Consider the following 26,346-nt stretch of genomic DNA (forward strand, 5'->3'; position numbering starts at 1 on the left):
ACCAGAGGAGAGGGAGAGAGATCATCAGTGGAATAGTCAGAACACACAACATTTATCAGTTAAGTTCTCTGTCTTATATGGGTGCAGTTCGTGGTGCCCCAAAACAATGACAATAGTAGCATCAAAGATTACCAATCCCAGATCACCATAACAGATTTTCTAATAATGAAAAAGTTTGGAATATCGTAAGAATTATCAAGTGACACAGAGACACAATGTGAGCACATGCTGTTGAAAAAATAGCATCGATAGCCTTGCTTGATCCAGGAATGCCACAAACCTTCAATTTGTTTTTTTTTAAAATGCAGTACCTGCAAAGTGCAATAATGTGAAGTACAATAAAACAAGGCATGCCTTGTCTCTGTATAAAGCACAAAATGAAATTCAGACTTAGTAGTTACCTAGTTAATTTGGTCGAAATAGTGAATAATTAAGACTAATGAAATTGACTTTTAACACATGGCTGTTGTTCCTAGCAACTCCATGCTTGCATCAAATTAACTATGTAATTGCCAAACCTTTACTTCTCCATATGTAGCCAAAGCCTCGGCTTCTCGGTAACTTGAAAGGCTAAGTGGTATACAGCAAAGAAACCTGGATTTTCATCTAGAAGACTTGGATTCGAATTAAATTTTGAAAATGATCTCCATACCTACCCTAACTTGTCCAGCAGTGGCAGGAAGGGGTTGCACTGGCCCAGAGAGATTAGGAAATTGCTCCAACCACAACATTCTAAGCATCACTTCTTTGTAATTCCTTGTTTGTACACTCACTGTATACTTTTCCATTGCCCTTTGGTTACGGTTCATTTTCAGTTCTTCAGAGACTATTGAGCTAAATTACTCAAAGTCATTCAACACAACAAAAGAAAACTGATATTAAGAAGATGGGCCTTCGGTTCAGGGAGAAACTTGAGGTCTTCAGAAGGACTTTTCCGTTTTCTGAAGATAATGCAGCCAGCATGCTCAGTGGGTTCGACTCATCCATTTGCAATGTCTGCCCATGACATAAATGTCCCAGACATATATAAATTATATAACTATGATAGAGGGATTTTAGTTTCTTTCAGCTATAGCTCCCAGAAAAGAAAGTTATTATGTTTCTGGGCAGTGTTTCAGGGCCACAATGACTTCTCTAAATAAAAATAATAATGCAATTTTATCTTATGCTTTAACATTATCCACTTTTCCCTGTGTATCCCTCCCACCCTACTTTTCCAGAGAGCCATTCTTCATAACGAAAAAGAAAACTTTAGCAAAACTAACCAATATGCCAATAAAGTCTAATATTATTTTCAGCAAGGTACCCTGAAAGACAGGCAGCATGTGCCAGACAAGTCAAACCACCACCTTGACTTACCCTTCAAACCCTAATGGAGACATCTCAGGACCCTGAACCTAGGAACCTTAGGATTCACAGTGGTTCCAAGCCACCAGACCTGCTTCTAATCCAGTCCCACACCTATCTTGCGGAAAAAATCATTTTGGAGAGAGGGCCCACCTTTCTCACCACCAGCAACAACTGCTGATCACCCACCCTAAGGCAGATGGTCACAGATGCCTGGCGAAGGCAATACTGCCCTTCTCCCTAATGTGTGCTTCCTCCAGCCCTCAGCTATCACCTTGGAAAGTAACTCCTGTAGAGAAGGGGACAACCATCCTAACCAACTCCTACCAAGAGGGCAAGCAAGCCCACCTAACTGAAGCAGCAAAGTGCCTTGGAGAGGATGCAGCATGTGTCAGGCAAGTCAGAAAACCATCACTGCCTCAAGGAGCTGTGAGGAGAGTGGCACTAAAGAAGAGGCATTAACATCTGCTCTGCTAGTACTATACCCTTAGAACCAAGAGACTTTCCAGTTTAACCTGCAGCTGAAACCTTCCAATGTGCTGTCTCCTTTAGACTAAGTTCTTTGAAAGTAGGGGCTGTCTTTTCTATTTGCACTTAGACTCGGTGGTTTGCACATAATAAGTGCTTATTAAATGCTTCATTCATTTATATGTTGACCTAAAAAAAACTCATTTTGGCAAAGAAGCCAGAGGAGGGGCTTTGGGGGCCAATTCTTTAACAATCTCCTTTGTCTAGTTCTTTGTTACAATTAAAAATGTTTCTGTAAGTGTAGTGTATGTGCCTAGCAGTAGCATCTACTTTGATCAGATGAAATAATATTTATAAAGTGCAGTGCATAGCATATATTAAGCAGTATATAAATACTATCATCATCATCAACACTACCACTTGGTCAAAGGTATAGACATTTTAGTCACTTTCTTCATAGGATTCCAAATTGTTTTTTTTTAAATGGTTGAACATTTACAACACCAATAATGCATGAGTGTGACTATCTACAACCCCTCCAACATTAACTTTTTTTTTCTTTGTCAGTGTGCTTGGTGTGATGTGATACATGAGTTGTTTCCATTTGAATTTTTCATATTAATCATCTGGAGTATTCTTTCATATGACTATTAATAGTTTGTAGGGTTTTTTGAGGAATGTTCATATCTTGACCACTTCTTTATTGGGGATTGGTTTTTGTTCTAATATATTTGTTAGTTGCCTATATATCTTGGATATCAGCAATATTTGATGTGGTTTTTTTCCCCCAGTTTGTTGCTTCCCTTTTTATACTAATTACATTAATTTTGTTTGTGTAAAAGATATTCAACCTCATATAAATGAAATCATTTTATATCTTATAATTGTTTTTACACCTTATCTGGTTAAGGATTTGCCATCTATGCATAAATGTGAAAAAGCTTTTCTAGTCTGATTCTCTTCTAATATTTTATATCTTTAATATTCAAGTCACATCCATTTTGATTTTTTCCCCTACAATGACAATCTAAAGGACTGAACTCAATGTTTCACTTCATTACAAGATTAAATGAATTTGAATGTATTTGCCTTTGGGCTCTTCTAGAAGCTGGATATTTCTGAAAGGACTCTGGTTTATGAAGTGAGCTATTTGTAAAGCATTCCCTCAAAACTATGTATGGAAAAGTGGGGTTATGAATAAACTGTCTTTTTCCCCTTGAAATAATAGTGTTAACCCTTTATGTGATTCTAGATCATGTTCTAGATGATAATTCAACCATGTTCTGGAATTGGCTTTGTTCGTTTTAAGTCATAAGATATGGCATGCAAATGCATGGAGACAGAAGAAGGCAGAATAAGACAAGGAAGTAGCAAATAGCCTAGTTTGGCTAGAATGTAGAATGTGTTAAGAGGAGTAGGGTGAAAAAGCTAATAAGACTGTTGGAGTCGAACTGTGGAGGAGCTTGTGTTTTACCTTATAGGCAGTTGGGGCCAGTGAAGGCTTTTGAGCAGAAGGATGGGATGATCAGATGTATAAATTAACAGCTTATATCTATATGGCACTTTCTAGATTTCACATCACTTCTCAAAAATACTGTATAAATAGGTATATTAGAAAGGAGAGACAGCTAGGTCTAGTAATAAATAGAGAGCTGACCTCAAAGCTAGAAAGTCTGGGTTCATGACCTATATCTGCCTTGTATGGACTATGTGACCCTGGAAAAAGTCACCTAAATTACAGTGCTCTAAGCTCTCCAAGGATATAGCAGAAAAGATGCTGACTTCCTCACTAGAGAATTCCCTATATCCATGAATTCATCCATCCAGTCCCTATCCCTATTTAAGGAGAATTACTTTGCCATGAAGGAATAGAGAAGGAAGAAACTAGAGACCAGGTAGGAGACTGCTAAAGTAATCCAGGCAAGAGCTAATGAGGCATGACCTGGATAGTGACAGTGTGAGTGGAGAGAGGCAGAGAGGTTTGACAGATTGTGAAAGTATAACCAATGAGATTTGACAGCTGGTGGAAGGGGGTGATGAAGAAAAGGAAAGAGTCAAAAATGGTAGTTTTCTTTTGAATTAGGATGACAGATGTTAGTGCTACCAATATAAGTATGGAAGTTGAAAGAGGGTAGAAAGACTTGTGGGAAAAAATGAGAAATTCAGCATTAGCTATCTGACTCTCATCATGGGTTTGAACTCCCAAAGGCACATTCAAATTCCTTTGGTATTTCAAACACATAATGTTCTGAAATGAGTACCATTCCCCATGCTAATATGTCTAGCAGGCAACTGGAGATATGGGACTAGATCACTGAAGAGAGAAAGAGGCTAGATCTCCAGTCTGAGTAGTCATTTGGAGAAGTGATCACTGACTTCATAGGGATAGGCAGGAAAATTGGTTTGAATCCTACAAAGTTACTAGAGACCAGAGTCCTTTTTTCCCTTTGTCATTGGTTAAATTTTATTGATTTGAAAAATGAAACAGAATTGTGCTATCTTACATAAGGTGATTAATATTTCTCCATTTGAAAATTCCACACAAAACTGAAAGTTGACAAACATCAAGTCAAGTATCTTTGATTATATATGTATAATTGCTTATTTCTTGTCAAATATTTCATTCAGTAGAACTGACTTTCCCTTTCTAAAAATGAAAAAAAAAATCAATATTCTATTAGGTGGTACATAGGTGTCATGACATAACAAGATATATCATTTGTGTCCTGCTGAGATGACAAAACTTCTAGGCTAATTAAATATCCTCTTCAAGGTATTAGCCCTAAATAACTTAAACTCTCAGTTCTGTGGTGAAGGAAATTAAATGGTTTTGTTCTTTTTTGCTTGGCATAGCCTTTTCCAGGTGAATTTAATACTGATAGGAGTTTAGATTACTAGCTGTGGAAAACTTGAAACACATCCATAAAGTAGGCTGTTATATAGGCAAGAGCAGGATATATTTCATGAATGTCTTCCATATATGTTGGCTCTCAACTTGTCCTGACTCTATGTTTTTACTTTGAGATCACAGACAAGGGAAAAAATGCAAAGGAAAAAACATATATAACTGGAAGTAATTTAGACTACTAGACTCTGTTTCAATAATGAATTGAGAAACTATTTCAGTTGAATTTATTCCAGTTGTTTAGCGTACAAGGGGGGGAAAAAAGCTTCTACAAAAACATCCTTTATAACTTTCAACAACAGCAAAAATCCACAGTGGTAGTGAGGCAGGAAGCATATATTAGATGTAAAATGTGTATGAAACCAAGAATTGAATATTTGAATGCCCAGGGCTCTTGGAAGGGTTTCCATTTCATTCCAAGTTAAGAAAAATATCAGCTATTTTTCAAACATTTGTCATTTTTTTCAATCTAAGTACTTCACATGGTACGTTAAGCAGCAGCATATTGCACAAGATGGTCTTCATGACAAAGCCTTAGTTTTTCTTCTCTTTGACATGAAAGGTTCTGAGGATATTTTTTCTTTCTGAGTAGAGGTGATCATAGGTAAAGTACATACCTAATTTGGGGGAGGAGGGGAATAGCAAAGACAAGGAAAATTAAGTATTCATTCATAACCTTGAAAGAGCTCTTAAAGAAAGCATGGGTACTTCAGTGATTTTATCCTGCTCTTACAATGGTTCTGTTGTCAGTTGATGCTATCCTACATAAGAAATTTTCACAAGACTTTCTGTAAGTGGGGACATCCACTCCCTCCCCCCATCTAGTGGTAGCATCCAAATGGGCTAAGTATTTCTTTTCCTCCCCTATTTGGGATAGCTTCCTCCACCTACCAGAATAGAACATTTGTCAGTTCTCCATAGGAATAATATTCTCATCTCTGAGATGGTGGGCATATTTGGGCTTCTACAAGTCATCAAAATGACATTTTGTGGGATTGCACAGGCAGCAGAATTTAAGAACTGCTTTGCCAGGACAGAAATTTACCTTTGTTGCCCCACTAGAGCAATCAAACTTTTCTTGCTATTTGGTGAAGCATTGGAGTTGATGTCATTATCCTTCCTGAAAGAACTCTCCTCTCACCTTGACCAAACTGCCCATGATTTAAAATTTTTTTTAAACTTCTCTCCCACCAAAATCAACCCAACCTCTCAGAAAAACACAGAGAAAAAAAATGAGAAAAACTTACCTACAAAAAGCACCACAAGGTATATTTTTAAAACATACGGAAAATATATTGATAAGTCAAAGGGCAGTTTGGTGGAGTAAGTGCCAAAGGTTTCGAAATAAGGCAATGATTGGTAGCTGACAAATGCTGTTAATGTAGAAAAGAAATCATGTTAAAGTAGCTGTGCTAGACGTGTCTCCATAATATGGTAGGAGACTACAAAGAAAAAGGATTTTTAAAAATCCCATTAAAGGAGCTCAGTGTTTTGGCAAATCAATCACAGATTTATCAAACTATATCATGGTTAAAAAAAAAAGTACCATATTGTGCTATATTGTTTCATATCTGCTGCTCTGTTTTGTCTGTAGAAAAAAAAGGGTCTATATTTATTGAAAATGATAATGATAACTAAAATTTATATAGAACCTACTGTGTGCCAGCCATGGTGCTAAGCCCTTTACAACTATCATCTCATTTGATTCTCACAACAACCCTGAGTGGCACGGGTTATTACTGTCCCCATTTTACAGATGGGGAAACAGAGACAAACAAGTAAAGGGACTTGCTCAGGGTTACATATCTAGTAAATTTCTGAGATTAGATTTGAACTCAGGTTTTCCTGACTTCTGGCTTGGTGAGAAGAGAGGGACAGTTTTCTGTCAGATTCAACACACCTTCTGCTGCCCTCCTACTCCCTCAGATACTTAACATAGCTGTCCCACTTCAAATTTTGGGTGCTGTGCCTTATTTTTCAAGTTGATGAGATTTGCATTATTTCACATACTTTCTAAGACTTAGAAACTCTTCCCACTGCTGCACAAAAGCAGTCCTGGCTTCTTAGAGTCAGCTGAGTGCAGGATCTACACTAGGTTAGGCACAGAGTGACGAATTTTTCAGTGAGAGCTAACTGAAGTCTACCAAGTTGTACTAGACAGTCATAGAGTAGTAATGGCAAGTGATTGAAGTAGTAGTAGTGGTGGTGGTAGTGGTAGTGGTTGTAGCGATGGTGGTGGTGGTGGTGGTGGTGGTGGTGGTGGTAGTAGTAGTAATAGTAAGGCTTTTTTAGTTCACAAAGCACTTTACATTTGCAGCAAGGCTTGTGGCACTCCTCTCCCAGGTTTCCTAGCAATGCCATGAATGAGGTTTTGGTGCGTATTACAAAAGCAACATCTCTCAGATTCTCTTGGGAACAAACACTTCACTCTTGCTATTTGACTCATTACCATATCAATTCTCTCAATTAAGGGGTATGTTTTGTATTACCTAACCAATTACCACAAATTTTAAAAAGTGAAAGACAGTATGGTATCGTGGATAGGAAGCTTTACCTGGAGTTGGGAAAAACTGGGTTCAAATCTGTCCCAGGCACTCACTATCAGTGTAATCCTAGGCAAATCATTAAATTTGTGCCTCAGCTTCCTTACCTAAAAAATGGTAGGCTTAAATTTGATAGCCTCTGCTTTCTAGCTCTAAAACTATAGTCTGATGAACTACTTCAATTATTTAGCTCTGGCTTTATTAAAAAAAAAGAAAATGAAAAATATCCTTATAAGCCTCTTCTCCTTCAGTAAAGATATGTAAGATATCATTCCTTTCATTTTCGAACAGTTTGCCTGCTGAAAAGGGGCAGAAAAAGAACAATTGCATACAGAATGCTGATAGAATCTATTTGTGAAGAATCTTATGTCTCTCAGATAAAATGCTAAGGAAAGACATGCACTATTCAGAGTACCAGATAGAGATTTATGTACTAAGAGAACGTATTTGAAAGCAGAGAAATGGCTGCATTAATGAAGGTTGTAGGACATTATGGTCCATCAGCCATTTGCAGGTGATGGTTTTTTGAATCTTGAAATTTATAACTGATAGAATCATAAATTAAATAACTGGGTACTAAGGGAAGATTATGAAGGATTATTGATCACACGTAACATAAAGATAGATATTTTGAATTTTAATGAATAAAGTAAATACGAGTCATTATCTGCCAGGAGGCTCTGACTTGAGAAATTACAGTCAGTTAAGAAGTCAGGTTTAAAGCATGAATCTCAGGGCAGCTAGGTGGCACAGTGAATAGAGCACCAGCTTTGAAGTCAGGAGGACCTAAGTTCAAATCCAGCCTCAGACACTAAACACAAAAACTTGTGACCTTGGACAAGTCACTTAACCCCAATTGCCCTCCAAAAAGAAAAAAAAAAAAAAAAAAGCATGAATCTTGAAGACCAAGGCCACACATGGGCTATATGTATGTATGTGTATATGTACATATGTAAATTGCCCCTCTGGAGTCTTGCTGTAGTTTTTACTCTAATTTGCCCTCTCTCTCCCTCTCCCTCTCTCTCTCTCTCTCTCTCTCTCTCTCTCTCTCTCTCACAACCACACACACACACACACACACACTTCAATAGTGAATTGACTGAGATCATAGTCACTTTTAACCATTCTCCAATTGCTGACTCTTCTACAGACACTGAAATCACAGTCCAACAATTCAGGTCTATCTAGATGGCTGTCAAAATGTCTCCAGAATTCTCAGGGTACCTGCTCTGCAGAATAAGAGTTCAACTCAGTTCTCACTCAGTCTCTAACAGACTCCCTCAAGGATGACACAACCCACCAAATCACTCCTGGGTCTCTCTATGACAGTTAACTCTTTAAGTTTCTTCAGGAAAACAATTCTCTTAGTCATCTGTCTCTTTCACAGACTTCCTTAGCCATGACAATTAAAGTCGATCAAGAAGCCAATTAAATTGTCAATTCTCAAGATTCTATTCCTTGTCTCTTAAAGGTACAGTAACACTGAAGTCAGTGAGAGAGGCTATATTGAGAAGCACCATGATAATCCTGTAAAAGTGTTGCTATCAAATTTATTATTTCCACTTCACAGATGAGAAAAATAAAGAGTTAAATGATATGCCCAAAATAATATGATAATAATAAAGGGGTAGAGATGAAATTTGATTCCTGGTCTTCCTGACTGAGACTAGCACTCTATCCATTCTACAATGTTGTCTTGCTAAAAGTAAATATCCTTAATATATTGATATGCACAAAAAAGCATACTAACTAGTATTTCTAGGTAACACATGTAGTCCTTAGATTTTTACAAATGGAGTTAATTTGGCTATTCGTATGAAAGTGGCATTTACTTTAGACATAGATGACTGTACAAAGTTGAAATTATAAACCTATGGTTTTGCTTATTGGAAAGCACTTTGTCTCTAGCAGTACCAAGGAATCTGGGTAAAATTAAAACAAGATAAAAAATGTGCCAGGACAGATGGAGCTGAATGAAAGAAATGTTGGCAAAACATTATCTAATTTTCTAAAAAAAAATAATTCAATTATGATAACTAGACTGCACTAAGAAAAATGTTGATAAAAATGAAACACTGTTTCCTTACCTTCAGCAAGAACACAGAGAGGATAGATGAACATCCAGAGCGTTTGACTGAGCCATGTCAAAATGTGGTAGTAAATTCCCACCACAGACAACATGCTATATGTGTATCTGAAAGGAAAAAGTATGGTCATAACATATTTTGGTTTGGTATTTGGGGGATAAAGGGATAAGCAAACATTTTGCTACTTTGTTAAATCTACACATATGATTGGAATGTGTTGATTTATTTTTTATTGACTTTAACTTCCTGTTGATACACTACATTGGAAAGTATCAATTTTGCTCAGTTTTAGTTCACTGTTACATATAGACAGCACTGAAATTAAGAAACAAAATATATTTCTTTTCCTGTAAACATGTTCACCCCACCCCATGTCCTTATTTTTGACCATTCCACTGGGATGGGATATGCTTATTTTGAAATAATTAACAAAATAAGGAAATGAGAGCATAAATGAGGTGTTTTCCCCTCAATTTTCATTCATGTTCTATTGACTAAAATCCATAACTTTTAAATAGGGCTTGGGTTTCCAGACAAGACTGCTGCCTAAACCAGAGGCAGGCTAATTTCCTCACACCAGTTCCAGCAAAACCCTGAAATTTGTATCACGTCGAATAATGGTCAAGAAGGTTAATGAGAAACTACAGTAAATGACTTCTTCCAACCCAAACTGTATAAAAAATTGGCCAAGAGCATACTGGGAAAGGGGCACCTCCAGCAAAATGAGCACCAGCACAACCAAAGATGGGATGTATGTAAACTCCAAGACTTTATATTTGGAAGCAGTAAGATAGGAAACGACTCCCCTGAGAAAGCCCTAGTCTGGTCATAAATCCCCAAGGTGGGATTCTTGGAAGCTCAGGAGAGTAGCAGCAGACAGGGACTAGTGTGGTGCCACCCAGGATGGTACCACAGTTTGCAGACTAAGATGGCCCTGCCCCAGACTATTTGAGGTCCCTAACACTCAATTTGAGATGCCAAAGAATCTCAAACATACCAGGGAGGGGAGGTGTTAGCCTTAGGAATTTAGCACGAGAACCCTAGGAATCTGTGGTGAGACCATGATAGGGCTGGCCACCCCCCTCCCAAAAGTCCAGCAGGGGACACAAGGCCGTAATTCAAGAATTAAAGCTGGAGAGATGAATAAACCAAAATAAACACCTGTAGAAAATGATTGCATCTTTTGCTCTATAAGAATTGGGACTCATAGGAAAATATTTTCACAGTAATTAAATGAATATCTTTAAGAAAAGAAGCAAGAGGTTAAAAAAAATTTAAGCAAAAGCTCAAGGAAAGAATTGGTAGGAAAGGAAATAGCTGAGAAGACAAAGGGGGGGGTGGTCGGGTGGGAGTGTTAAACCTTATCTTGGAAATGGAATGCCTAAAAACTAGAATTGACCAAACAGAAACCAATGGAACAGCAAGAATAATAGAACAAAGACAAAAGAGGAGGAAGAAGAGAAAATCGAAGGAGAGGTAGGATATAAAAAACAACTGACCTGGAAAACAGTTCAAGATATAACAGAAGAATCATTGGACTCCCTACAGCCATGATTAAAACAAAAAGCCTGGGGAGTATATTTCATGAACCTGCAAATAAAAACTGCTAAGATCTATTAGAAATATAGAGTAGAAAGAATCCACCAAATTACCTCCTGAAAATATGCCCAAAATAATAAGTCCCAGGCATGTCATAGTCAAAATTCAGAGCTCCCATATCAAATAAAAACTACTGCAAACATTCAAAAATGGTTTGTGTACTGAACTACTACAGTCAGAATCACACAAGACTTGTCAGCTTCTACTAAAAACCAAAGAAGATCTTAGTATACAATATTCTGAAAGACAAAAGATGTAGGTTTACAACTAAGAATAACTTACCCTGCAAAGCTGAATGTGCTGGGGATGGCAATGGAGAAAGAGAGATGGTTCTTTAATGGAATAGAAACCTTTCAAGTATTCCTGATGAAAAGGCCAGAGCTTAGTAGGATCTTTGAAATACAGACACAAGAGTCCAGAGAAACCTAGGAAGATAAATTTATTTGAGGAATTGGAATGAGCCATATAATGGGATAGTGCTCTTATTCTAAATGGGGGTAGGGAACGAAACTACTGTCCCTTCAGGAGCTTAATGTCTTCCAAGGGTATGGAGGGAGATAAATAAGAAAAACAGAGATTCAGGGATGAGTTGGTTCTATTATGAGTGTTTGAAGAGGAGAAAAAGAAGACTAAAAAGAGGAATACACTACTAGTGTATAAAAGGAGGGAGTTACTATTTCTCATAATTGGGATACATGAAGAAAATACATAAACATGAGAGAAGTCTCTAATGTTTATAACAGCATGAGTAAAACTAAGTCAGATCCCCATCTGAAATGTCATGAATGGCAATAACTAAAATTACCATAATCTAAGTATTACTATTTTTATGACTATAAAGCATTTTCTCACTCTATACATCTCAATTTTCTTCCACACACACATGTATATAGTTAAAAATCACATTACTGGGTAATAATTCAAAGAAAGATTCTATGAGACTGACCTGTTTTTGCATGCCACATAACCTTAGGAAACACCAATGAAAGAGATCTGAATTTGAAGTTGTTAAGACACAGATTCCAGTCCACCACTTAAGTGGCAAGGCATTTCACCTCTTTTAGGTTTGGTTTTCTCCTCTCTAACATGAAAGAGTTTTTGTTGTTTTTGTTATTAATTGGGGGGGGGGGGAGAGGGCGTGGCTGTTGTTGCTGCATTTTTCCCTTCTGCAACTGTGATTTCATTAATTTAGGGAATTCCTACTATGGAAACTTCTCCTAGAACAGAGCAGTAACTTGGCTATAGCTTACAGTCTTTCTAGAATTCCACAGCTACTTAGAGGCAAAGATAGGTATTCCTGACTGCTGCTGGCTCTCTGTTCATTATACCCTACTGTTTCTCCTGTGAAGATTAAATGAGATAAAATAATGCAAAGAAATATAATACTGAACCAGATGGATGAAATATATGTTAACAAGGATCATATGAAGAAAGTGAATATGACTGAAAGGAAAGAGTATCCCAATATGAAGGCAGAGAAAATGAAAGCATTATAGTATTTTATGCACTGAAATAAACTAATTTAAATGTAAATAGTTATTAAACAAGTATGGTTACTGTTACTGGTTGTACCTACTAACTGTTGGTATTTAACAAGGCACTGTACTGGGGCCTCTATTCTTCTCCCTCTATACATAGTTATCAGCTTCCATGAATTTAATTATCATCTCTATGCTGATGATTCTTAAATCTACCTTATCTAGCACTAACCTTTCTGCTCACCTCTAGTCTTACATCTCCAACTGCCTTTCAGATATTAGAATTTGATGTCAAGTAGACATCTTAAAATCAACACATTCAGAAACGAATTTATTGTATTTCTCTTTGTTTAACCCTTCCAAACTTTTCTGTTACTGCTGAGGGTACCACCATCCTTCCAGTCCCCCAGGCTTACAATCTAAGTATCATCCTCAATTCACTATCTCTCACCACCAAGCACCCATATCCATACCCCCCCTCCATATCCAATCTGTTTGTCAAGGCCTGTTGATTTCACCTTTGCAACATCTCTCAAATACAAATTTGAGATATGTCTCTCAAATACAAATACAAATATCCCTACCCTGATACCATCCTTCCTCTAGTGCAGGCTCTTCATCTCATACTGGGAGTACTGCAATAGCCTGCTGGTGGGTCTGCATGTCAAAAGTCTCTCCCCATTCTAATCTATCCTCTATTCAGCTGTCAAAGTCATTTTCTTAAAGCACAGGTCCAACCATGTCACTCCCTACTCTATAAATTCCGGTGGCTCCCTATTATCTCCAGGAACAAATACAAAATCTTCTGTCACCCAAAGCCCTTCATAATTTACTGTCCCTTCCCCCTCCATCTCATCCCTCCCTAGCCACCTTCTAATGTCCTTGCACTTCACATCTCCACTTACTCTCCAATCCAGTGACACTGGCCTCCTCGCTGTTCCGTAAATAAGACGCTCCATCTTCTCTGACTGCCCCCTATGCCTGATCTCTGCTCGTCTCTGCCTCCTGACTTCCCTGGTTTCCTTTAAGCCTCACCTTCTACAGGAAGTCTTTCCCAGCCCCTCTCCGTTCTCACGCCTTTTTAAAGAGGACTTCTTATTTGCCCTGAGCGTAGCTTGTCTGTACACATTGTTCATCATCTCCCTCATCAGACCGTGAGATCCTTTAGGGCAGAGACTTTTTTTTGCCTCTCTTCGTATCCCCAGCACTTAACATGGTGCCTGGCACATAGTCGGAGCTTAATAAATGCTTACTGGTTGACTTGCATTGATGTTTAACATTGGTCCTAGTAAAGCAGTTAATTTTTTAAAAAAAATTATTGAGATTAGTGTATATAAGGTACCTAACAAAGCACTGCAATCACAGAATCAAAGAAAAGAATAGAATCTTATAGCTGGAGCTAATATCAGAGGTCATCTAGTCTAACCTACAGATGAAACATCTATAAAGTCTCTGAAAAAGAATCATCTACTCTCACCTTAAAGGTCTCCAGGGGTGGGAAATCCACTACTATTTTATTTTTTGAGAACTCTGATGGTTGGGAAGCTTTTGCTTTTATCCAGTCAAAATCAGATTCTCTGCTAACTACCCATTGTTTCTGGTTCTGCCTTCTGGAGTCAACAACATAAGTCTCACTTATCTTCCATATGACAATCATTCAAGTACTTGGGACAGATGACATGGTCCCCTCTTTCCTCCCCCTTCTCTCAAAACATTTCCCCATTTCCAATTCTTTCACATCATGATATAGGTTTTTAGTTTCCCTTACCATCCTGATAACATTTTTCTTGACTCACACAAATATGTCAATCAAAGCCAACAATTCAGTAATGATTGAATGGTAATAAACACTCTTTATGGTTAGCAACTTTCCTAAAATATGATGCAGGTTCTCACCCATGTCGTTGTTCCTCCTTCGTTTTCGAAGAGGACCAGTGACATCACGTGATACCTTTAGGTGCACATGAATTGTATTGAAGTGAGGCAGAGTTACATGAAGTTATCGGCCTCACTCTCTCTTCCTAAGTCATCAAAGTCCAATGGCAGGACAAAAGTCAAGACAACTGGTGATGGCCCAGGATGACCTTGCTGTCTTCAATGTCTGCCCAGGCTCCTAGCCCTCCACAATACCTGCTTCAGCTGCCTTCATGCTGGTCTTCATTGCTTCAAGCCTGGACCACTGCAATAGCCTGCTGATTGGTTGCCCTGCCTCATATATCTTCCCACTCCAAACCATCCTTCATTTGACTGTCATACTGATCTTCCTAAAGTGACCATGTAATCTGACCATGTCATCCCCCTATTCAGTAACTCCAGTACCTCCTTATTACCTCCAATATCAAATATAAAATCTTATGTTTTGTTTTTAAAGACCTTCACAATAGGACTCCTTCCTACATTGGAAATCCTTGTACTCATTACTCCTCTCCAAGTATTTAGTTTTCTGCAATCCAGTGACATTTTTCTCTTTGCTATTCCTCCCTCATAACCCTGCATCTCCCAACTACGCTTTCACTGGCTGTCCCCCATGCCTGGGACACTCTCTCTCAACTCCCCCTCCTGGCCTCCTTGGCTCTCTTCAGATTTTAGCCAAAGGCCCATCTTCTACCAGAGGCCTTTCTCATTCCTCCTTAATCTTAGTGCTTTCCTCTGTGACTACCCTCAACTGATCCTGAATGTTGTTCATACACAGTGGTTTGCATGTTGTCTCCCCTCCTGAGACTGTGAGCTGCTTGTCGGAGAAACTATTTTGCTTCTCTTTGAATCTTCAGCACTTAGCATGATGTCTCACATGTAGTAGGTGTTTAATAAATTCTAGTTGGCTCACCAACTAACCCACTGCCCCAAACTGAACACTGATATGAACTCAATCTCCCTTGTCTTGGACAGTACATCCAGGTGTACATCAATATTTCTTATTGTCATATCATATTGATGACTCATGTTGAATTCTCAATATACTAAGATTCTTAGGTTTTTGGGTTTGGGGGTTTTTTTTTGCTTTTTTGGAAGGCAATTGGGGTTAAATGACTTGCCCAAAGTCACACAGCTAGTTTTTGTGTTAAGTGTCTGAGGCTGGATTTGAACTCAGGTCCTCTTGACTCCAGGGCCGGTGGTCTATTCACTGAGCCACCTAGCCACCCCCAAGATTATTAGGTTTTTTTTTCCCATATGAACTATATTCTGACCACATCTCCTCCATCCTGTGCTTATATGGTTAATTTTTAAAATCCAAACAGGAATTTATATTTATCTTTGTTAAATTTCATCTCATTAAACTTAACCCATCGTTCTGGATTGTTCAGATACTTTTGTGCCCTGACTGTATCATCCTCTAAAGTAATTATCTCTTCCGACATCATGTCATTCAAAAATTTGATAAGAATGCTTTCATTTAAGTAATTTCAAATGTAAACTATTATTGAACAAATGAACAAAAAACTATTCATTAAACGCTTACTTACTGTTATTGTTGTTTATTCATTTCAGTCATATCTGACTCTTTGTGACCCCATTTGGGATTTTCTTGGCAAAGACACTGGAGTGATTTGCCATTTCCTTCTCCTGCTCATTTTACAGATGAGAGACTGAGGCAACCAGGGTTAAGTGACTTGCCCAGGGTCGCACAACTACTAAGTATCTAAGGTCAGATTTGAAATCAGGAAGATGAGTCTTCTTGACCTCAGGTCTGGCATCCTCCATGCCACCTACCTGCTTACTATGCATGCTAAATACAGTGCTAAAGATGAGGGATACAAAAATAAAAGCACGGTGTCTGTCCTCAAGTAACTTAGATTCCAAGGGGAGAAACAAGACATGTAAAAGGGTGGTGGCTAAGGAGAGGCACTGTACAAAGATAGTGAATTGGGCCATCAGGGAATATACTGACAAATATCATCAGGACTTGATTTGATCTTGATTCCAAAACTGGAAAGATTGATGGGGAGGAAAGGGTACTTGCTTGGAGTCCAGGCCATTGGCATTAGAGGCTTTTTAGGCAAGTGGCCACAGAGGAAAGAGTAAAGTAAAGAATGGCTGGAGCTTTCTGGAAATGGTGTTTGTAATGTAATGCCAAGCAAAGGCAACTTCCCAAGGTTCAAAATACGTCCATTTTATTCAGTGACAAATTAAGAACAGAGAAGATCAAAATATGACATCATTCAAAATACAGCATTTACTAAGTGTGATTAAATAATCTTCAAGTACTACCCCACCCCAGGACCTTATATTCATTCAATCAATTACAAAGTCCCTGTTCTAAATACTATTCCACCCCTAGGCTGTACCTTCATTTAGTCCATCACAAAGCCCCTCTTCTCAAATGGAGATTAGTTTCCAATCATACCCGTGTTTCCCCGATAATAAGACAATGTCTTATTAAATTTTTTGGAAAGAAAAACACCAGAGGGCTTATTTTCAGGGGAGGGCTTATGTTGTCCTGCCCCAGCTCTCCTCCACGGCACTGCTCTCAATGGCACCAGCAAGCAAATCACTGGGGAAGAACAGGATGATGCGCTCACTGCTGCAGCTCTGATTGGATGCAGCTTGGAGCGCGGTGTGCGTTTCACCTGGGGGTGGGGGGGACGGTGCATAGAGAGGGTACCGTAATGTAGCGTGTAGCGCAGGGGATCACCTTCACTACAGTAGCAATCTCAATAGGGCTTATTTTTGGGGGAGGGCTTATTTTTAGAGGAATCTTACACAGTAAGGGGAGGGCTTATTTTCGGGACAGGTCTTATTATTGGGGAAGCACGGTAAGTTAAGTACATTCATTTGTTCAATCATAGAACACAAAAAGGTCAAAAGTTCCCCACCCCTGGATCACAATGGAATCTACCCCAGAGTTACAACAAGTTTAAGCACAGCACTTAATACCCAAATGGAGGTCTTCACCTTGACACAAGGCAAGTTCTCAGCAATCTTTGTTCCTGGGGAGACAAAGCTTAGCAAGGCCACAAGAAACATTGCCAGTCTCTTCATTAATTCATCCTCTGTCTGCAGAACAGTCCTAGGACCCCTGAAAACATTAGAAAAACCCTCTCCCAGGATTTCTGTAAACATACAACAAGAAAATCCTTCTTCAGGGCTTCGGAACCAACAGCAAGGTTCCAAGATTCTGCAACAACAGCACTGTCCTTCACCAGTGGACAGTATTCACTCTGTGTCTGCAGGACAGTCTCAGTAGCTCTGAACCAACAGAAAGGTTCCCAGACCCCTGCAACAACAGCACTGTCCTTCACCAGTGGACAGTATTCACTCTCTGTCTGCAGAACAGTCTCAGTAGCTCTGAACCAACAGAAAGGTTCTCAGACTTCTGCAAAAACAGCACTGTCCTTCACCAGTGGACAGTATTCACTCTCTGTCTGCAGAACAGTCTCAAGAGCTCTGAACCAACAGAAAGGTTCCTAGCCTTCTGCAACAACAGGACTATCTTTCACCAGTGGACAAATCTGGCAAAACAACATCAAAACAGACAGACAAAGTACCAGCATAACAGCCATGTCTCCTCAGTCCTTGGAAGCTCTGGGTGGCAGGTCTCAAAAGTCCTGGGCAATTCAAAGTGGCCCTCAGCAATGCTCTCAGTCTCTTTCTGCCTCCAAAGGTGTTGCTTCCAAAAAGTTCTTCTGCCTCTCTCTTGTGTCTCTCCAAATCTATGTCACCAGCTCCTCCCATTTCAGCAACTCTCTTTTCACGTCAACAAGTCCATCCCACAGGTGGGATTAACAAGCTCTGGGTTTTAACACAATCAAACCAAAAACCAAGCCAATACAGGGGAATCTTTAAATGCCATTACTATTACAGTGTTCCAGAACAAGGAGTCACCACCCAGTGGAACAAGAGATGAAAAATAGAAGCCAATGTATTTTATTTAGATAGCTTTTCCTAAGACTGGGTGAGAAAGAGAAGAGATATATATGATAATAACTTGTGGGGATAGTAGGGTCTAGTGAAATGTGTAACACTGTGGCAAGAACCACACTGGCATACCCAGGATGGCTGTTAGCACAGGTTCTTAGATCTGCTTTACTAGGAAAGATAGCTGTTTAAGGGAGCAACAGTCTTTTTTAATTACATTCACTAGTTCAGGAGAAAAGTCAGCACCCTGAACTTCAGCAAAAATAAAAAGAAAATACAGATAAAATACAAGCAGAGAAATAAAGACCAACAGACAGGATTCTGACTGCCTGAATCAACTATACACTTTACATACATCGCTGGATCTAGAAAGCCTTTACATCTAAGCAGTCGGGGAGCTCTGAACATACGATCACTTAGAATCTTGACCAGAATTACAAGATCCCTCTCATAATCAATCCCCCAAAGCAAACTACCAACTCAGAGTATATATAGACTTCTCAGAGCCAGAAGGCATCATAACCCTCCTCATTCAGTGCCTAATTAGAAATTAGCAAAAGGTGTGAAAGCCTTGCTACAAGCAAGCCTCCCCTAGGCAAGCTTCCCTTAATGGGCTCCTCAGGAGGCTTATTAATGGTCTGGGAAGATCTTAAATACCATTATTACAAATAGCCTTTACAATAATTAGTTCATTTTAAGACTGGGGGCAATATAATAACCCCTAAGGTCCACATAGTTTCTTGCTCCAAGTTTGCCCTAACCTCTCAAATCCAGGTGCTCAGAATCACTTCTTCCCATGTTCTGAGAGTTTTTCCCTCATATATAGTGCCGAGGGCATGACCAAATGTCTCACACAGTGGCTTTGATAGATACCAGAGAGTGCATGGGTACTATTCCATCAGTTCTTCTGATTTTTTGATTCAATTTTTAAAAATATGTTTATACCTAGTCATGGCATCAGAACCCAATGGGGTGGGCTCCTCTCTTACACTTAGATAGTGGAAACTTGGGCATGTTTGCAAAGCAGCATGGAAATAGTACATAGAGATAGACTGAAGAGTGCAGAGATAGAACAATCTGCCAGAAAAGATGGGAGGGGATGGTAACACTTTTAAGAATACTGATGTAGCCAAAAGAGAATACTGTTGCTGACCACAGGTATATTACTTAAAGAAGAGCTTAAAAAGTAGAGCAGATATAAAAAATAAGTGGAGTTGATGGGGCTCTGTGCCAAGAAAAGAAAGGAACTAAATTTTTATAAGTGGAATCCCAGGGAAGGAGATAAAGAGTTGGAGGGTTGGTTGGGTGCAAGAGAGAATAGTTTTGACCCCAAGAAATGGGATTGATTTGAGATCTAGCAAGAGAAGGATCTGAGAAGAGCAGGAAAGGACATTGGTAGACTGGATCAGATTCAGAAGAGGTTAACAAGCATGATGAGGGGAACAAAGAGCATTCTATCTGAGGGATCAGTTGATCAGTTGAAATAGTTAGCTATAGTTAGCCCAGAGAAGATTGAGGAGGGATGTGACTGTCAGCTTCTGGTATCTGATGGGCTGTCACTGAGAAGAGGGATCAGACCTGTCCTGCTGTCCTCAGGAAGCAAGAGTTGGAAATAGCATTCAGAATGAAGTTATATAAACCGGAAAACTTTATAACAACTAGTGTTGTTCAAAAGTAGGAATGGGCCATCTCAGGAAGTAATAGATTCCCCATCATTAGAGTTCTTCAGATGGAAGCTAGATTTGTCAGGGATTCAGTAGAGAAGATTTCTGTGTAGGTCTAGGTTGGACCAGATAGTCTTCTGAGATCTCTTCTAAGAAACTCTGATTTTATGGCAGAGAAACCCAAAGTTCAAAAGGAGTAGGTCAGATGACTTGGAACTAAAATAGCTTTTTAAGCTTTTTGGGGGCCTTATAAATGAGTTCAACTGAGTCGGATTTAATTAAGCAGACTGGTGTGGCATTTAAAAAAGTTGGAGAGACATAAATTCTGGGTAATTTAATCATTTTTATCAATAATGCCAGCATTTTAATAAAAAGATGGTTATTTAGCTGTCTCTCTCCTGGGCCAAAGACCCCTCGTGGTGGTGGGCTCACAGTTTATATGCTCTCTAAAAAGAGTGTTCCTGAGGGTGGCAGTTAACTCTAATTAATTAACAATTAATGAGAGAATATTAAAATGAGAAACTGGGCTATATTACAATGAGGGTCTTGGGGTAAGTGACTTGGTTCACCCAAATCTGGATCAAAGAGATTTACCAATTTCCACACCACTTGTTTGACAAAATCAACACTTTCCCAGACCTGTCTTAGTAAACACAATGAACAGAAATACATACGTTAACCTAAATTTAGAATTTCTTTTACTATCTGATTAGCCCAGCCTGGCCAAATATTTTTGTTTTGTTTTGTTTTTTGGAGAGGGGAAGGTAGGGCAATTGGGGTTAAATGACTTGCCCAACGTCACACAGCTAGTTTTTGTGTATGTTTCTGAGGTCAGATTTGAACTCAGGTCCTCCTGACTCTACAGCTGGTACTCTATTCACTGCACCACCTAGCCATCCCCAGCCTGGGCAACAGATTTCCAACACTGTTTGGTTTCTGGATGAGGAAGTAGAAAAAGGGAAAAACCTTGGTCCTAATACAATAATTAGTTATTAATACAAGAGAGAAATATTCGTTTCTCACACTAGGAACTTGAAAAAACTTTTTCTGTTATTAGGAAACAATCCTTCTTGTGATAAGGAAACTGCTTATCTGCGGAAGATGTATTAATTCTGTTTGGCCACTGAGGTGCTGATTACTTTAGAAAGTAACTACATACCACTCCAAACTGAGTCACAGAGAGCTTCCTTATGCCACTGCTACTGAGACATCTCCTCATTATATCAGTTTTTTCTATGTATATGTGTGTATATATGTTTGTGTGTATGTATATACACATTATACACACACACACACACCTGTGTGTATATATGTGCACACATGCATGTGGGGGCTTGGGGGGAAAGAGAAGGGGTGGGTATGTGTATTTAGAGGAACCTACATGTCTAGGCTTGGAAGAAAAGATGATATTATCCAAAGATTCTTTAGGTTTTTGTGTCATAGTACCTTTGACAGTCTGATGATCTCTTGAGGCTGTGTTCCTGACTCGCCTGGACTTTCTCCACTAGGTCAAAGAGACTTCTTCCCCCTGGACGTTCCCTCTACCCCTGTACTTCACACACACTATGCCTGTGGCCTCTCTGTATAATTGGCTGCTTCTTCCCAGAACCTCCATTTTGAGGATGATACCCAGGATTCCAAGCCTACTTCCCTCTCCAGGTTGCATTTTTGACCATCCAGGTTTTCTCTTCCATCTCTTCTCCACCATTTTTCTTTTGTCACCCCCCATTAGAATTTAAGCTGCTTGAGGACAAGAACTATTTTTTTTCTCCTTGTATTTGCATTCCCAACTCATAACACAGTGACTGGCATATAGTAATCACTTACTAAATGCTTGTTGACTTGATTTAGCAAAATAAAGCACAAATTATTATAAAGGCAATCAATTGTATTGAAGTGCAGTTAACAAAATACTTTCTTCATGGGGCGGCTAGGTGGCGCAGTAAATAGAACACCAGCCTTGGAGTCAGGAGGACCTGGGTTCGGATCCAGCCTCAGACACTTGACACAAAAACTAGCTGTGTGACCTTGTAACCCCAATTGCCCTCAAAAAAAAAAAAACAACTTTCTTCATGCAAGTTCATGGACTCATTGTGAAATCTCATTTCACAAATAAGGAATCAGGGCCTCAAAGATGTTGTATCTTTCCTCAAGATGACACAGTGTATGAATTGGTAAGCTCAAGAATTTAGCTTCAACTTTCCTAGTTCAGTTTTCTTTCTCCAAATACTTGTGATAAATCCACACTATGAGAAGGCTCTTTTGTACTGGGAAGATGAGACACTATATTTTCAATATTTTTAAACTAATAGAAACCTGGTTTTAAATTTCTGTATGAAACATATAATGAAAGGCCATGATTTGTTTATTGAAGCCGCATGCACCAGAGCATTAGTGAAGAATGCCTTTCATTAGGAAACAGCTGTGAGATTTTTTGTTTTTTTTTTTCCAAGTTGGTGTCATGCCAAGTCTTTTTGCTCTGGAAAATTGAATGCAGTGATTTGCTTTTGTAATATCTTGAGAGGTTTTAATTATCTCTGATATGCCCATGATAGAAAGCACTAAAAATACATTTTCATATCAAGATAAAATAATTCACATAAGGGTTATGTTTTTCTGTCCTACGCAAAATAATCAAATATAAGCATGTAAAACTGCTTTTCCCACATGAAGCAATTTGGCTTCAGCTTTTGAGATCATTCTGCCTTCTTACCTAACCGCGTCCAAGAGATTCCAGAGGAAGAATAAAACACCCACGATGTATTTTCCTTGGACTTCATCTTGACTGGTGATCACCACAAAAAGTATAATTATCCTCTCGGTCAGCTGCAAGATAAACAATAAGGCGGACTTTGCGACTTGGGGCGACTGTCTGCCGAGCTACACAGGACGCTTCCTCATGTTCGCTCCCACAATTTTCTCTTTCTGAAATCATACTTATGAAGTAAAGAGAACTATGAAAACAACAATGTAGATTGTAAGGAACATCATAAGAAACATCATTATCTAGTCATAATGACCCCTAAAAAGAAAAGGGGAAACGCACTTTCCTCCTTTCTGTACAGAGGTAGGGGTTTACAAGCGTGTGACATTGCATGTGCTGTCAGACAATGGGTGTGGCAACTAGTTTTGCTCATGTTTACACACACACACACACACCCTACAAACCACCTATACTACTACTATTTGCCATTATTAATAATACATGACTCACCAACCAGTGAACCTTAATCCAAGACCCAAACTTGTCACCTTCAACTAATACAATTTAACTGTCCTTGCAATAAATCTTGAACTTGCTCCATTTCATGTTTATGTTCCAGAAGTAACCCAACGCATTTTGCTCAAGAATGAGTTTCTTCACAAGACAAAAGCAAACCCTAATTTCAATCTTAGATCAAATTACAATTTTGTGTCCCTCAGACAATCTTATTAATATGTCTTTCTAAACTGGTGGGTTATATTCCCACAACTTATTAGTTCACTGTGAAACACCATAGACAATTGGCTTTAATTCATGAGAATCTCCCCAACCCTTTTTTTCTTAAACTGAGAAGCCTTGGCAGTGGTTCAACTGTTCTGCAAGCCTACATTCATATGAAAACTGTGGTTATAGTTTAAAAAGAAGAAGTGATGCTTCAAATCTTGACTTTATAGTTTAATATTTATTGCTCAGTTCACTACCTATGTTCACTAACCAATGACTATTTTCAAGCAACCATGCAGACATCAGCACCCTCTACTTAATTTTTGCTACATGAACAAGAATGGTCAGCACTGCCTTCACCTTTGTTACAAGAGGGGAACTCAATCATCCTGCATCTTTACTCGGATATAATAATAATAGATTAGTCTTTTTTTTCTTTACTATAAAACAAATCAGGTTTAGAGTTTTTGTTAAACTGACTAGTCAACATTACTAATTGCTAGTCCTTGATACAACATTCCCTCAGATAAATTATAGAAGTTTTGGACTAATTCTCCCATATCATTCTCTTTGACTGAAGAAACCAGTGCTGGTACTAGACTACCAACTACTCTAAGGAATCTCTGTCTATTCAGTAGTATCTGTTGACTTCGTGATTTTCTCATTTCATCTTGCCAATATTTAACAATTTTTTACTTGTACTTAACTTTATTGTTATAATTATTTGGATTTTTGAATGAATGAATTTTTTATATTTCAGTTTTTATTATTATGAACCTGACAACATACATAAACATTTTCCTATCCAAAGAAGAAAAGAAAAAGAGGAATGGTCACAGACTTAGGTTAATACATAGAAGCTTTTGATATAGATGTCTCAGAAGTGATGGCTTCAAGGTTACTGTGGGGCACAGGACACTGGGGAGCTGGTGGTGCAAGCCTTGAGGGCCTGTGGCCGAGCTCGGGCAGTTGTTTGCTCCATGGGGACTAGAGGAGGTGTCCCTTCTGAGGAGGAGCAGGCTACTGGCTTGGAGAAAGTGATTATGATGGTTGCAAGGAATGATTTGAATCCACACAATGTGCTAGCCCCAAAGGCAGCTCCAGGGACTAAGGAGGAGCTCAACTTGGTCCCTTCCCTCAATGACAAGTGAATAGTGGGCTCTATCTGTGAAAAGGACAACAGCACAGTCATCTGGTTCTGACTTCACCAAGGTGAAACAGAGCATTGCCCCAATTATAGAACACACTACAAGCTGGTACCCCAGTTTAATCACTGCGCCCCTGGACTATTCTACCTGAGGTGTGTTGTAATGTTTTCTTCCCTCCAACAAAAGAGTAGTCATTTCCCTAGCTCTCCCATTAAAAATAATAAATAGAAGTTTTTGATTCTGTAGACTAATTAAATCAGGGATTCAATTGGGAATGATCTTCTTTTATATCCAAGGGATTGAAGAGCTCCCCATAAACATCCCAGTTTATTAAAAACATGTTCAGGGAATTGCTTAGGGGTTTCATTCCTGATGTAATAGATCCATTTGTCCAGAAACTTCTAGGCCTAGGGACAATAATCGTCATAAATATCATTGGGTGGACTTTCCTTAAAAGAAGCTAGAACTTGTTTACGTTATTCCCCATCTCAGTTCTATGCAAAAGGCTTATTCAGGGCATCTGCTCTCTCTCCCAGCCACCTTTCAAGTAAAGCTCCACTAAGGAGAGCTAAGGTCCCAAGAGACAGCTCATAAACCCAAAGACACACTGGGAAAGGCAGACAAATGGCTGATAAAGAAATCTGCAATAATCTGCAATAGTCATCACCTGGTACTTCAAACCACCTGCAGAGATGCATATATGGTAGGCAGCTAGATGCTCCTTGGGCTGACAATTTAGGAAATCCCAAGTCTTTGAAGATCATCATAGACATGCACTAACATACAATAAGGACAACCCCACCAATCTGCAGTACATATCGTACCCAAGATTTTAACAGTTAGTCCAAAGGACTTGTGAGTAAAGCAGCCAAATGGCTCGCAAGTGCCCTTAATATTGAGACTTGCAGACTTGCACTTCTGATGATGGGGAACATCTGTGAACTTGCAGGTTGACTTCATTCAGATAGTTGTACCTATGAACATTTTTTGTTATTACTGCCATGTATTTATGGTGAATGGAAGCCTACTGTTGGTAGGTTCAACCACTCTTGCTAAGAAACACCTTAAGGAATTTTCATTCCCATTTAGATTACTACTCAAGTCTAGACAGTGATAGCAGCCCCCATTTCACAAGTGAGATATCTAAATTTTTCACTACTACAAACCACCATCTATTTGTTGAGGTATCAGGGAGATGATCAAGTAAAAGTAAAAGATGGAGATAATGCAGCCAGTGGCAATGAATGGTTGTTTAATGGATTGTCGATGGTGATGATGGTAATGATGGTTCTGCTAGTTAGCCTGTGATTTACATGAATATTAGGAGGTTGGCTGATAATGTTCAGAAGAAATGTGTATAATGGAATGCAATATTAGGCTCCATTTTTCTGAGGTGTGAATCAGCTCTATACATATTACCCACAATTCAATGGAGCTATTGAACACTAGAATTCTAAAATAAAAAGCCACACACAAAATTTATGTACAAATCAGTCTCAAGTGATCTGATGCTCTGCCCATGGCTCTCATGCACATTAAAAAAAGCATGAACTTATACTATATGAGATTCTTGTCATATGCCCTATGTGAATTCCAGGCAGAATTCCTCATGTGCCACATTAAATAGATCTCTAGCTGACACATGAAACGGTGCTGAATTACTGTAAAGCATTCATGAAATGTGTCAACAGGTATCAAAAATCCTCCCCCAACTGCTTCATTCCCCATCACAATCTTTTGCTGGGAGACTGCCTCTACGAGAAAGTTCATCAATGGAAAAAGCACTCCAACCTCACTGGAAGGGCCCATTCAGATCTTGCTGAC

The 26,346-nt window shown here is 38.9% G+C and overlaps 1 protein-coding gene and 1 pseudogene across 2 annotated transcripts in view; one reads left to right on the top strand and one right to left on the bottom strand.

The window, feature by feature from the left end:
- Nucleotides 1-4,933: 4,933 nt before the first annotated feature.
- HACD4 (3-hydroxyacyl-CoA dehydratase 4) overlaps nt 4,934-26,346 on the bottom strand; it is a 49,104-nt gene continuing 27,691 nt past the window's right edge. For both annotated transcript variants that reach the window (XM_069088084.1, XM_069088085.1), the window contains 4 exons: nt 22,661-22,773; nt 9,351-9,457; nt 5,968-6,093; nt 4,934-5,337 (listed from right to left, as the gene is read on the bottom strand). In XM_069088084.1, coding sequence (XP_068944185.1) covers nt 5,255-5,337; nt 5,968-6,093; nt 9,351-9,457; nt 22,661-22,773 — 429 coding nt within the window. In that variant the 3' untranslated portion in view covers nt 4,934-5,254. The remainder of the gene's footprint in view (nt 5,338-5,967; nt 6,094-9,350; nt 9,458-22,660; nt 22,774-26,346) is intronic.
- Nucleotides 23,772-25,011, top strand: LOC138161233 (cytochrome c oxidase subunit 5B, mitochondrial pseudogene; annotated as a pseudogene).

This window comes from Petaurus breviceps, unplaced genomic scaffold (genome assembly GCF_028583685.1).
Source record: "Petaurus breviceps papuanus isolate PSGF00001 unplaced genomic scaffold, PetGlider_PUasm1.0 184, whole genome shotgun sequence".
Classification (NCBI taxonomy): Eukaryota; Metazoa; Chordata; class Mammalia; order Diprotodontia; family Petauridae; genus Petaurus; species Petaurus breviceps.